This window comes from Brachycentrus maculatus, unplaced genomic scaffold, assembly GCF_059751285.1.
Source record: "Brachycentrus maculatus isolate JH-2025_06_01 unplaced genomic scaffold, ASM5975128v1 h1tg000038l, whole genome shotgun sequence".
Classification (NCBI taxonomy): Eukaryota; Metazoa; Arthropoda; class Insecta; order Trichoptera; family Brachycentridae; genus Brachycentrus; species Brachycentrus maculatus.
Genome location: NW_028280792.1, coordinates 113,545 through 127,356, shown reverse-complemented (window position 1 = coordinate 127,356; position 13,812 = coordinate 113,545). Strand labels below are relative to the sequence as shown.

Below are 13,812 nucleotides of genomic sequence, written 5' to 3'. Positions count from 1 at the left end.
ACTACCGTCCAAGGCTGGTTTTTAAGTGATTACTTTACACCCGTGTAACATTCACCAATTCTACCCATGATTGACAACCACAGTTCTCAAATTATAGGAACTTCTATATACATATGAGGTTTAATTTCGAAAAATAGGGCTCGAATCTTTCAAATTTCACTAGAGACATCTATTGATGAGATGAAAGAAGCTTTTTATTGAGCAGAAGCTTTTTATATATTTTTTAAATTTTACTTCACCGTTATCCATACCCAATGTTGAATAGCACATCGTATCAAATTTACACTTTGATAATTCGATCAACAAAATTTTCAACTAAAAGTCATACTTCTAAATCTATTGAATAACAATCACCCACGAAAGGAATCCAATAACATTGCATATGTGCATCTTTCAAAAATCAATGTAATATTGATGGCCAATAATTGGCGGAATGGTGAACGTTACACAAGTGTATAAAGTGATTTATCAAGCCAGCCAAGTCCTACTTCCATCTTCTTTCGTATAAAAACGATAGATCATCACAATAATTGATTGTTAATGATATGAAGGCTCGTTGAAGAAAGTAAAGCGATAGATTGAAGATTGGCAAATGGACATCCGCTACATGCTGGCACCCTCGCTAAAGTTAGCAGTGCAGTGCCTAGCACGCTGTACACTCATCTGTCTAGATGACGCGTTCAGACATGCAGCGGTTATTTATCTAGAAACTACGATATCATGGTGTCCGTACTGTTTAACCTTCTTCACCCGTAATAACTAAAAATTATACATTCTCCTAAGAGGGGTATTTGAAAGCCCCTAGCTGAATTCATACAAATATTGTATGTACATACTAATAATGAGCACGTTCATAGATGGACTGCTCGAATCGTGGCTTGATTGATCGGAAGAATACAATTTAAAATTCCTGACTCGCTTCCATACAGTTGTGGCGCACAGTAGTTAGAGTTAAATAAATAAAACGACTCAGGTAAATATAAATACACACGATGACACGGACCGTTCGACCATTGGATCGCGTATCGATGGATCTGACCACGGATCGCAGGAATATTTATCAAAACAATTCATTAAAGATCATACGTTTTAGGTATTTAAAAAAATGCCTTAGCTTCCTAAGCATTATTTTTACGATTATACATTTTTAAAATCGAATTTCTCGAATGGTTAAGTCACCACATTCTGAGTGTGTCCCAAATCCTTGTCACAAACCTGGGTTTTCTCTACATTAAGATTAATTTTTACATTTTTAACATGTCAATATAGATAATGATGAAGAACAATGTAGAAGTCCGGGTATTTACAAGGCTTACGACCCGTCATAGACTAGTTACGGATCACTTTACACATGGCGACATTTACCATTCTACCTATGATTGGCAACCACGCTGCTTAAATTATTGGAACTTTCTTCATATATGTTGAGACGCCAAAAAAGGGTTATCGATTGAAACGTCGTTTAAGGGGGATTTTAAATTCCCCTCTAAGGTTCGAGAAGGTTGATATCACAGAGCTCCATGAATAAATACAACAGGAGCTCAACACCTCTTCAGGGAGCTCGTCCGCCTTTGCGGTAGTTTCATAAGCTGGTACAATTCCAATATGCAACCCCGAGTGCCCTAGAAACTCCTATTAATTATTATACGAACTAACTAACTAACCTCCCGCTGGGGTAGGCAGAGATAATAGAACGCCACACCACTTTGTCTTAGCAATACATTCTACGCCTCTTCCACATTCATGCATCTCCTCATACAAACTCCCCGATTATTTTGACTCCTGACCTAACAACGCCTAAGTATTTGATATACTTTATCATGGCAAGTTTTTTGGTCTTCCTCTGCTTCTATTTTCAATTACATTCGTCTCATTTTTTTTTTCATTTTTCTTTCATCGCTCAATCGTTTCACATGTCAGTTAGGTAGTTAGTTGTTTATTTATATAATATTATTAGTATCAAATACATGAGTAAATATCTTGCATAACACTCTTTATCACTCATTGTTCACTTTCTGTAACTAAACTTTAGTCCGCTATTGACCTGGTGATGGAATAGTATTCCGAAATCGGTAGTAAGTGAAGTAGAGTTTGTAAGTGGTATTATACAAAGTAAACGACGAATGATAAGGAAAGAGTTATATTACCGTACCACAAAGTTAACAATACTTTTAAAATACAAAAAATATCCAGCGTATTTGGACCCGCCTTAGTTTTGTATTTATGTAAAGGGGAAACTTCGCAAACTTCTGATTCAGAACGCGAACGGCCGCACTAGGGGTCGGACGTATTTTGGCGCTACTTTTTTAGCGAATATGTTTTGATTTTTTTTAAATTCTTGCCTTTCAATAACTCGTTTTCTTTTCAAATCATGTATTGATTCCGAAGAAAAACTTTTTTATTAAATTTAAAAACGGCGTTTTAAGCAAGAAATTTAAATACGTCAAATGTTACCTGGGTTTAAAGAAAATTAAGTTGAAGGCTATCGATTATCCCGTCTTAACGTAACATCTTTAAAGGTGCGGGATAGGTTAGGTTAGATGTAAAACAGGGATGTGTAATGTCGCCTTTGCTGTTAAGTGTAAAAAAAAATACACCGCATTATTTTTATAACTTAGAAAAACACTTGTTGCTCATTCTTATCTTAATGTAACATCTTTATAGATGTAAAACGGGGATGTGTAATGTCGCCTTGGCTGTTTAATGTATACAGATAAATCGACAATTGGGTGAAAAAAATTATCGTATGTTGGGTCATAATTATATTTGAGTTTTTATATTTTTTTAGGTGCCTATCCTGTCCAACTCGGGCACTTCCGGTCTGGGGCTCCGCCCTCAGGCGGCCCCGGAAGCAACCCCCGCAGTGTCCAAAGCGAAGCAGTCCGTCTGGCTAGCGGCGCAGCGCCGCTTCAACAACCTTCCCGCTGCGAGGGCGTTTTTAGAAGACGAAGACAGCGATGTTGACGAAACGCACCACTAAATTGAACGCGTTCTATATTATATCTCAATATTATTACTTCAACATGGATGAAACTTGGAAAAAACAATATTTTGGTCCTGTCCAAAACCCTCAAAAGTAAAAATTTTTAAAAGCTGAAGTATTTCAAAGTATTGTTTTAAACAAAACAATACTTTTTAGCATGTGTAAGATGGAGGATATCGTGAGGTGGGGACGACAAGGAAGGCGATACTGGAATGATCATGTAAACAGAATGTCCGATGACAGACTTCCACGTATCGCCCTCCAAGGCAACCCTGAAGGACGCAGACCCCCAGGCAGACCTCCAAAAAGGTGGAAAGACAGCTGAGAGTCAACATCCCAAGAGCGACATGCGGAGGCACAAACAGATCCCTAGGATCTACATAAAGAAGACGAAGTTTTAAACAACATTTTGAGTGTGTCCATTCACAAATCTGGATTATCTCAAATATAGATTGAAGAAGAATATGGAAGTTTACTTTTTAATAAGCAGAAACTCTTTCAACTGTATGTGAATTCCGAATCCTGGATTATAATCACATACATGAGAAACACTAGAAAATATCATTTTCATTTTATTATTTTCAACTTTTAATTTGACAAGTTTATTTTTTTATTAACAGTTTATAACAGTTTATTATTTTTAGCTTATAATTTCACCAGTCAGACCAAAAGAAAAGCTTCTTTTAACTCACAATAGATGTGTCTCTAGTGAAGTTCTAGTGATTCAAGTAAAATGTTTCAAAATTGGATCATATATATAGAACTTCCAAGAATTTGAGTAGTGGTTGTCAATCATGGGTAGAATTACGTGTATAAAGTGATCACTTAAACCAACCTATCACGGTCGTAAGCCCCGTAAATGCCCAGACTTCCATATTCTTCTTCGTCTATATTGAGAAGTCAGAAACTGTGGCGTGGTCAGGTCAGGAACCGACATTGTCGGCGGATATGTATTAAGAGATGCACGAATGTGGAAAAGGCGTAGATTGTTTGCGTAGACAGATTGGTGTGGAGTTCTACTCTCTCTGCCTACCCCTACGAGGAAGCGGCGTGATTGTTAATTAGATAGTTACATATAGTATTCGTGTATATACATATCGCTCACTCCTTTCAACAACGTCATATATCAAAGAACTTGATTTTTCAGGAGATTGTTTTTAAAATATAATCAAATGTATAAAAATAAATATCATCCACTTATTGAACTTTTCACTGTGCAACAGATTTTTTTTAGGTAAAACCATGTTTTTTCTCCATTTCAAAAATATTTAGTATATTTTAAAAAAATATGAAACAATACATTTTCTTCAAAATGCAAAAACATCACTTTCTGCCCTGTAGTGGGTAAATATTATGTTAAAATATGCTTCGTTTGCTGGGATATAGTGCGTTTCTGGGCATTCCGGAAACATGCACAACTAAAAATTGATGATTTTTGATAAATGACGTTGTTGAAAGGAGTGAGCGATATGTAGATATAACTTTTAGTTAGTAAATAACATTATTCAATGAATTAATGAAATCTATTGTGACAAACATTTGAGAGCATTGTAACATTATTATCAATCACCGTGAAATATTCATGTATGCTTATAACGTAAGTAATAGAACGTTAAAAGATGGTATGTATAAGGAGATGCATGATTATGGAAGAGGCGAAGAGTGCTTACAAAGACAGTGGTGTGGCGTTCTATTCTCTCTGCCTACCCCTGCGGAAGCGGCGCGAAACATTTATTTATACTTATAATCTCAGTAATTGAGTGGACTAATTTTGTCGCATGGACGATTTGATTTGAAATGGGATACAACATTTTGAGTGTGTCCAAATACTTGTTCACAAAATCTGGATTATCTCCAATTACAGGAGTTATTTTCATATTATTTTTTGACATCTCATCAAAGATGAAGAAGAATATGGAAGTCTGGGCATTTACGGGGCTGACGTATTTGAGTATTTTTTTTTATTTTCCAAGAATTTGAGTAGTGTGTTTGTCAATAATGGGTAGAATTGGTGAATGTTACACGTGTGTAAAGTGATCACTTAAACCAGCCTATGACGGTCGTCAGCCCCGTAAATGCCCAGACATCCAAATTCTTCTTCATCTTTGATGAGATGTCAAAAAATAATTTGAAATGGGATGTTAATGATTGACATTACATATATGTAAATATTATCATGTTTTCCTAATAAATATTTTAATATGTAAATAATCTCAATAAATGGTGATGAACTGATAGCTGTGTGTTTTTATTGCGTTTTTCACTAAATACCAATTATTTTATGCGATATCCTTCTTCCTAATCCTCGACCGTACTAAATGTTGCATAGCACATTGAATCCGATTGATATAGGGTTAGTAATGTATTTCAAACTTGTACATTTTATTTATTAATTCAGCAGTCACTTTGTGGTAATATCTATAAAATTTCAATTTAAAATTCACTTGGTTAATACCACTATTTCTTAAAAACTATTGCGACTCGTGGTTAATATCTATCTATTTTCAATTTATAATTCACTTGGTTAATATTGCTATTTCTAAAAGTCCAGTTATAAAATGAAACGTGTTTTGATGCACTCTGCGTCATTTTTTAAATACAGGTGTTTGAAAATGATGCGGAATGAATCGTAACACGTGGTACTAAAGATTTAATAGTAGGTACGTTGATATTTATCATGTGAAATCGAAATTTAAAAGGCCTGAAAAAAAAACAATAAAAATATCTAACAATATACACATTAGAAACTATAAATAGTTTATCATGTACATATACGAGTACAATAATAAACAATAATGAAAATACATTACATATATGAAATAATGACCATAGTAACTGATCGTCAACAGAACTGTTAGTGCCTACTCTCGGGGTTCATAGGAATATTTGTTTATAGTGTGTACACACTGTACGAGGCAGCCAGGTACGTTAGGTTAGGTTAGGTTGGAGTGACTGAGAAGCGTGCAGGTCGGGATGTTCTCGCCGTTTGGATAGTGTGTACACACTGTACGAGGCAGCCAGGTACGTTAGGTTAGGTTGGAGTGACTGAGAAGCGTGCAGGTCGGGATTTGCTCGCCGTTTGGATAGTGTCTACACACTGTACGAGGCAGCCAGGTACGTTAGGTTAGGTTAGGTTGGAGTGACTGAAGTGTGCAGGTCGGGATTTGCTCGTCGTTTGGATAGTGTCTACACACTGTACGAGGCAGCCAGGTACGTTAGGTTAGGTTAGGTTGGAGTGACTGAGAAGCGTGCAGGTCAGGATGTTCTCGCCGTTTGGATAGTGTGAACACAATGCACGAGGTAGTCAGGTACGTTAGGTTAGGTTAGGTTGAGCGACTGAGAAGCGTGCAGGTCGGGATGTGCTCGCCGTTTGGATAGTGTGTACACAATGCACGAGGCAGTCAGGTACGTTAGGTTAGTAGCGATTATCCTATGGCGTATTCTCCCGTCTGGTGAGCATGCTAACTGCGCCGACACGCCTCGCTCACTTCACGCGCAGTGGATACTATTTATTCAGCTCTAGTAATGCCCAAGTCTTTTTTTCAATGATATTTCATTTCAACATTCCAACTCCCAAAAGTAGAAACCATTTTGAAAAAAACAGCAATTCTTCAACTCCTTAAGGATGGAAAATACTTGAATCTAAAGAAAAGTTTATCTTCGAGATACCAAAATGATTTTACTATACCAAGTAATTCTAACAGAAATTTAAATATTTGGGAACCAAATATGTACATCATTGTCTTCCTACTGACACAAGAAAACTAAGACATTAAATTGCTGAAAAATTAAAATTAATAAAAAATGTATGAATGAAATGCAACGAAACGGGTATTACTTCAACGAGCCAGTGGGAAATAGCGACGAGTTAGTTAGTCCCTGGTAAAAAATAAATGAGAAATAAACAAATCTGCTTCTACTACCATCACGCCATTTCTTGCTGGGGTAGGCAGAGAGCATGGAATGCCAGACTGAGCCGTTCCGACTAACGCGCTGTCACAGACTATGACAGCGCACTGCGCAGGCTTGCCATTTTGACGACTAACGCACATGATATAATAAAATAATAAAATGTTTGAATAAAAGAATAAAATGTTTGAATAAAGGAACTGACGCACTTAAAAGTCTTAAGAATAAAAGATTGGAATAAAATAACTAACGCACTTGATAGTCTTAAGAATAAATTATTAAATTAAAGGTACTAACGCACTTGATAGTCTTAAGAATAAAGGATTGGAATAAAACAACTAACGCACTTGATAGTATTCATAATAAAAGAACTAACGCACTTAGGTCTTGAGAATAAAAGAACTTTATGTGAAAAACCTGTACAAGAAGAAGAAGAGCAATATGTCTGCAGAATAGACTAGCATGTCTCGCTGGCCGCCCACCCGTTCCTGTCTCTGAGCATGTCCACTAATTGTCCCGCGGCCGGCCGCCGACGGATGTGCCAACATAATTCTTACAATGTAACGTCTTCATCATGACCTGTCAGCGCATTGCACGCGATTACATTATTTTCCGCGGTGATGAGATCTAACAGCGTCATTCTTTGACGCTCTTGTACAAAAAAAATACATAAAAGAACAATTCTCGTGTTCCTATTCAATTATAACAGCAATAAAATATACTTTTGAGTTATATTTTACTCGGTAAATGCCACTATTTCTTAGAATCTATTGTGGCACGTGTTTCGATGCGTTCCGCATCATTTTCAAACACCGTATGCCGAATGCGTATGCGTTCTGGAGGTCCCGGGTTCGATTCCCAGGGGGGGTCAAATAAATATAAGTGATTTTTTCACTATAATATTTATTCAATATTACCCTGGACTTGTACCTGAAGCGGAGGGCTGATCACCTTTCATTCGTGTTAGCGTTCAAGATAACACTGTGTTTATATAATGCAGTGCCCTATCCACCATTGGGGTGCGGATAAGGGTTTGAATTGAATTGAATTAAATTCATTTTGCAATTGGCGGGAATCGAATAAGCGACGCCAGTTTCGCAGTCAAGCGTCTACCCAACAACGCCACGGCGCCTGTCTATGATTTGTTAATGGCTGCGGGTGGTTGTGGTGGGTATCTGCCTGCCACTGCGGGGATGGCGAGTGAGGAAACGGCCCAAATCCCCGCTCAGACGGTTTGACCGGCGCCTCGCCCTCGACCAGTACTCGACCAGTACTCAACTCGGGTAAGCCTATTAGGCTAAATAATTCACGTCTCCGTTCCGAATACTCTTTCTCCGTGTAATCCGAATCATAGACTGCTACAGGGTGTGCACAAATTCTAATTATCTATAACATTTTGAGTGTGTCCAAATACTTGTTCACAAATCTGGATTATCTCCAATTATAGGAGTTATTTTTGCATCTCAACATAGATGAAGAAGAATATGTCACAGTAGATTTTAAGAAATAGTGGTATTTACTATGTAAAAAATTTAATTAAAAAAATTATATAAAAAGAATAAGTTATTTTTTTACAACTCAGCATAGATGAAAAAGAATATGTCACGGTAGATTTAGTAGAGAAATAGTAGTTTTTACTTTTTTTAAGTAAACATTTTAATTGAAAAAAGAATATTCTTTTTTCTGGAAGTATTCTTTTTAAAGCAGAAACTCTTTCAATTGTATGTGAAATCCGAATCCTGGATTATAATCACATACATGAAAAACGCCAGAAAGAATCATTTTCATATTATTATTATTATTAATTTATAATTTGACCAGGTTGTTTTTTTTTATTTACCGTTTATCATTTTTAGTCTGTAATTTGACCAGTCAGACCAAAAAAGCTTCCTACAATTCACAATAGATGTCTCTGTGTTTCGAAATCCAAGAATTTGAGTAGTGTGTTTGTCATTCACTGGTAAAATTGGTGAATGTTACACATGCATAAAGTGATCACTTATACCAGCCAATTACAAACGTAAGCCCGGACTTCCATATTCTTCTTCATCTATGCTGAGATGTCAAAAAGTTATATTATATTATCTTTAAAGTGAGACTTGGCATTAGCTATATTCAATAAATCGCGCAATTTCTGGGACTCACTTCTTTACTCGACCAAAACCAAGTGTCGTCTCTTTAGCGCCTGCATCCTAACAGTGTTGCTGTACGGATGTGAGTCGTGGCCCCTCACCAAAGCTCACAGCAAGAAACTGGCAAGTTTTGAAAATAGGTGTCTGAGGTGAATACTGGGTATAAAGTGGTATAACGTCAGGAGAAGAACCCAACAGCCCCTCATTCTGGAAGTCCTAAAGATGAGAAGTTGGACACGGTTGGGACATGTCCTTAGATTGCCACCTAAGAGCCCTTCATATTTCTAATATTTCTTCCTTACTAGGAATTTATATTTTATTTAATTTTTGTACTGACATTTCTTGGTAGCTGCATTTCATAGAATAAAATAATAACTATGTAATTTTTTCCACGTGAATTTTATTTGATCAGTAACCGGGTTTCGTCTTGACCGATAGTAAGACCAGTCTGATAATGTCGGTTACGACGAAACCCTGTTATGGGTCAAATAAAATTAATGTGGAAAAAATTACGTATTTTTTTTTATTCTAAGAAATTTTATTTTATTAACTAAGTTGCCAAAATTAGTAAAAATCATACAGTAAGGAACAGTAGTTAGTTAGTTCAATTAGTCAGCTAGATCTGATTCCAACCCGACATTGGCCGGTATACTGACGCCTCTACAATCCCGACCAGCAAAGCACACAGACACGGAACAGTGCCAAGGTATTTGAAGAAAATGTTCAGTTATCGCATTTCCCATTCAACCATTATTCAGCGACATTCTACAACACATCCCTTTCACAAATTGCGTTTTTTTCTTGGTACAAACCTATTACAACTACCACAATTTAGAACAAAGCCCTAACCACGACATAGAAAGACAACAAAACAATGCAGATCAGAGGGACAAGTGAAAAGCTGTTTTAAATCTTCTTCTCCGTCTTATTCCTCATTGTTGAGGGTTGTGACCCTTTCAGAAGCAATGACTCCTCTCCAGTTATCCCTTGACTGCGCTGCAAGTAGCGCTCCAACCATTTTTATAATATTTTTAATAAATTTACCTAAAAACGAAAAGTAAGTCAGTATTTTGAAACTCCCTGTAGAGTAAATATGATAGTATGATATTTCAGTAGAATCTCTAATTGCTGTCTGGTACAGTTCCGCTCACAGTTAAACCTTTCCGAGGTCCCAGGGGAGGATAGAACGGTACATACCACATCCCCTGAGGTACATCGCACTACCATCACTCGTATACTAACTAATCTTTGTTTTGTTGTGGGTTCAAATGTAATTATCGTTAATAACGATTCATTGATCCTGCCCGCGTTAGCAAATTTTACGATTATAAATATGATGCTTATTTTCCTACCTATCACATATACTTTCTCCATTTCATTTCCTACAGCAGTAATGTCCTAGGTCAGCTTTAAAATTATTTATGCTTAAGCTTTTGTGCCAATGCAGTTTCCAGTCTCATTGCATGACCTAACCTAACCTAACCACCCTCTTCTGTTTCTCCAGTTTATGTGGGTCATACTGCACCCCTACTCATATATTTAACATAAATACAGTAGTACACTCCCGATTTTCCGGGGCGAATGGTGAAAAAATCCCATTTAATCGATTAATCCGAAAACATGAACAAAATGTTAACGAAGAGATATTTAAAACAGCGCTTATGTATACCTATTTGCCTAGTAAGGCGCACGTGTTGACAGCGTGGGACTACTAGAGATTACTAAACTATAAATGGATATTTTGCACATGAAAGTTGTTTTTTAAAAGTAGGTATAATAACACAAAGTATTGTTTGGATTGGGTATACTATAGATGGCTCCCGTAAACTAAAACTATGATATATGTAGGAGTTCCAATAATTTGAGTACCGTAGAATAATGGGTAGAATTGGTAAATGTTACACGTGTGTAAAGTGATCACTTAAACCAGCCTATGACGGTCGTCAGCCCCGTAAATGCCCAGAATTCCATATTCCTCTTCATCTTTGATGAGATGTCAAAAAAATATATGAAAATAACTCCTATAATTGGTGATAATCCAGATTTTGTGAACAAGTATTTGGACACACTCAAAATGTTGTATTTGAATACCTACCTATTATAATTTAATTACAACATAAAATGACGCCAATGACTAAGGCATTATTTATAAAAGTGATAACCGTACATAAATTATTTTTAATCATTTAAAAATTCTCATTGTTAGCACCATTTTCTAAGAACTTTCTAAGGAGGATGCTGTATAATTCATTTTAAAAATAAACCACCCTTCAATATATCGGAACAATGAAACAATATGACTTTCAATAATTATTATTCATGAAATTTGTATGGGCTGAAAGGATATTTTTATCACGTTTCTTGGAATATTGTGATTGTGATACATATTATTATTATTTTTTTTCAAATTATGCATTTTTATTTCCTTTTACAATATATGTTTTATTTTTTTGATGAACGTCTCACTAGTCAGAACCCGTGACGAGATGTTCATTTATATACTAAAGAAAATATTATTTTTAATTTATAAATATTACAACATAAAATAAAAACGAAGTTATGTTAACAAAATAAGTACACTCGTAGTTCGGCTGTCCAAACTTAAAACACAGTAAGGGATATTTTTTTGTAGTACGTTTTTTTTTTGCATTTTTGGACTAAGTAGAATCTACTTAGTCCAAAAATGCAACAAAAAAAAATACTACAATAAAATTTTTGAGTTTGGACAGCCGAGTTAGTACAGTGAGAAATTTATAAGTATGCAAGAATAATATTTTATTTCGCTTACTTTATTTAGGTGACCGACTTTAGGCAACTCGTGTTCTATATCAAGAAGCCACTTTTTAACATATTTATCTATTATTAATTTTATTTATGTCTTATTTAAGCATATCGTCAGTTAACACTGAGAAGTGGCTAATTGCAAATTAATACTTCTGAGTAATATTATACTATCTTCGGTTGAGAGTGAAAAGTGGCTATCTGCTATTTCATAACTCTGACGAATCTAATGATATCGTCAGTTCAGACTGAGAAGTAGCGAACTGCAATTCCATAATTCTGAGCAATATTATTCTATCATTCTAAAATATCATCGGTTGACAATGAAAAGTAGCTAACCGCAATTTCTACGAATGTTGGATTATCTATATACAGCGATTTAATGCTACAGTGGAACAACCCAGAATTTGCTTATTCTTCGTACATTTCATTAATTGATACGACACTTACTTTGTGATAATATTCATCCATTTTTTTTATTTTTTTTGTTTTACTTGGTAAATGCTACTATTTCTTAAAAAAATATTTATAATAATAAGCCCATAATTTACAATATGACGATAACTAAATCCTCCCCCCTATTGTCTATGTTCCCACTGATAATACTGATTGTGACACGCGTTTCGATGCATTCTGCATCATTTTCAAACAACGTGCTTCGTGCACTGTATCTTCCTACACTGCGTTTACCTTCCACTTTGCCTTGTAATATAATATATTTATTTTGTACCACGGTTCATTGAAAAGTAACGCTGTTATCTTTCGATTATCCCTTGTATTTCTTGCGACCCTAATATCTCCATTCTAGTTTGCATACGCCCTTAAGCTGTCGTATTTACTAATTTAATATTAAATTAATTAAACGAAAATACTTTGATGTTATTTCACATCATTTCTTATTATTCTGTCTTCGATAACCGCGTAAAATTTCCATTTCATCTCAAAATATTTTTTTTAAATAATTTTTTTTTTACAAAATTATATTTTTTAAGATGCTTGCATACCCACTTGATAGGTATGTACGTACCTGTATTCTTGTTTAATTTTGAAATTTTTAGGGGTATTTTGACCCTTACAAAAACATTTCTGAAAAAACTGTCTACTGTTATTACAGTAGGTACAATATTCTATTTTACTATACCCCATGGTTGCCCAAATTTCAATTTAAATGTATACTTTTGAATAAGGGATTAAATATTCCGAATATTTACAATATTATCATAATATTTTTCTGGCGTCTCCCAGTTTGATAAATAATTCTGAAAAGAATCTTACATACATTTCATAAAGGATTCTGCTTAAACTTATTTCTGTATTGCAATAATTTTTGAAACTTGTATATATAAAACGGTATTGTTTTTTCTTAACTTTTCAATATATATATATATATATATATATATATATATATATATATATATATATATATATATATATATATATATATATAATATTAATATATATATATATATATATATATATATATATATATATATATATATTAATATATATATATATATATATATATATATATATATATATATATATATATATATATATATATATATATATATATATATATATATATATACTTTGATATATATATATATATATATATATATATATATATAAACAAAAATATACATATAAGTACAAAAGTAACTAAACTAACTAACCATCACGGCGTTTTCGTCATCGTAGGCAGAGAGAATCGAACGCCACGCCACGAACTAAACATTCTTCGCCTCTTCTACATTCATGCATCTCCTTATACATACCCGACGATTATTACGACTCCTGACCCGGCCGCTTTCAAGTATTTGACATACCTGATTGTGCCAGGTTTTCCTCGGTCTTCCTCTGCTTCTTTTTCCAACTACATTTGCCTCATAAATTTGTTTAACCGTTCTTTCCTTACTCATACGTTCCACAAGTCCAAACCATCTCAACACACCTTTCTTAATTTTACGTACATACGAGTATATATTCATATATAAAGCTTACTCCATT

At 34.7% G+C, this 13,812-nt stretch overlaps 1 protein-coding gene across 2 annotated transcripts in view; it reads left to right on the top strand.

The window, feature by feature from the left end:
- Positions 1-3,838, top strand: part of LOC148312565 (angiogenic factor with G patch and FHA domains 1) — a 43,587-nt gene extending 39,749 nt beyond the window's left edge. For both annotated transcript variants that reach the window (XM_088276225.1, XM_088276232.1), the window contains exon 10: positions 2,789-3,838. In XM_088276225.1, the coding sequence (XP_088132351.1) occupies positions 2,789-2,980 (192 nt within the window). In that variant the 3' untranslated portion in view covers positions 2,981-3,838. The remainder of the gene's footprint in view (positions 1-2,788) is intronic.
- Positions 3,839-13,812: the final 9,974 nt, after the last annotated feature.